This window comes from Phaethon lepturus, unplaced genomic scaffold, assembly GCF_000687285.1.
Source record: "Phaethon lepturus isolate BGI_N335 unplaced genomic scaffold, ASM68728v1 scaffold44007, whole genome shotgun sequence".
Classification (NCBI taxonomy): Eukaryota; Metazoa; Chordata; class Aves; order Phaethontiformes; family Phaethontidae; genus Phaethon; species Phaethon lepturus.
The window spans coordinates 4,166-4,467 of record NW_010550574.1 but is presented as its reverse complement, the minus strand read 5'-3'; the positions used below and the strand labels follow the sequence as shown (position 1 = coordinate 4,467).

At 63.6% G+C, this 302-nt stretch overlaps 1 protein-coding gene across 1 annotated transcript in view; it reads right to left on the bottom strand.

Moving 5' to 3' along the window:
* Positions 1-78: 78 nt before the first annotated feature.
* Positions 79-302, bottom strand: part of SLC9A5 (solute carrier family 9, subfamily A (NHE5, cation proton antiporter 5), member 5) — a gene marked incomplete at both ends in the record, with an annotated part of 3,018 nt that continues 2,794 nt past the window's right edge. The window contains one exon of the mRNA XM_010290591.1: positions 79-281. Within this exon, the coding sequence (XP_010288893.1) occupies positions 79-281 (203 nt within the window). The remainder of the gene's footprint in view (positions 282-302) is intronic.

The window sequence follows — 302 nt, the reverse complement described above, 5'->3', positions numbered from 1 at the left end:
ACTTGCCCCGAGCACGTGTCCTGGCTCCCCGGGCGAGCTCTGGCCAGCACCGGAGGAGGGCACGGTGCCTGTCCTCACCTGCACAATGACGGTGAAGAACACCACCACGATGGTCGTTGCCACGAAGTAGTCCTTGGCTTTCACCTTTGCCCTGTCCAGCAGGATGACCAGGGCGAAGGCCACAGCCCCGCGGAGGCCACCATATGACATGACCACCTGGTCGATCCTGTCCAAGGGGATGAGGCGGAAGCGGTTGAGCACGCAGGTCTGGAGGACAACGCCTGGGGAAGAAGGGGAAGGGG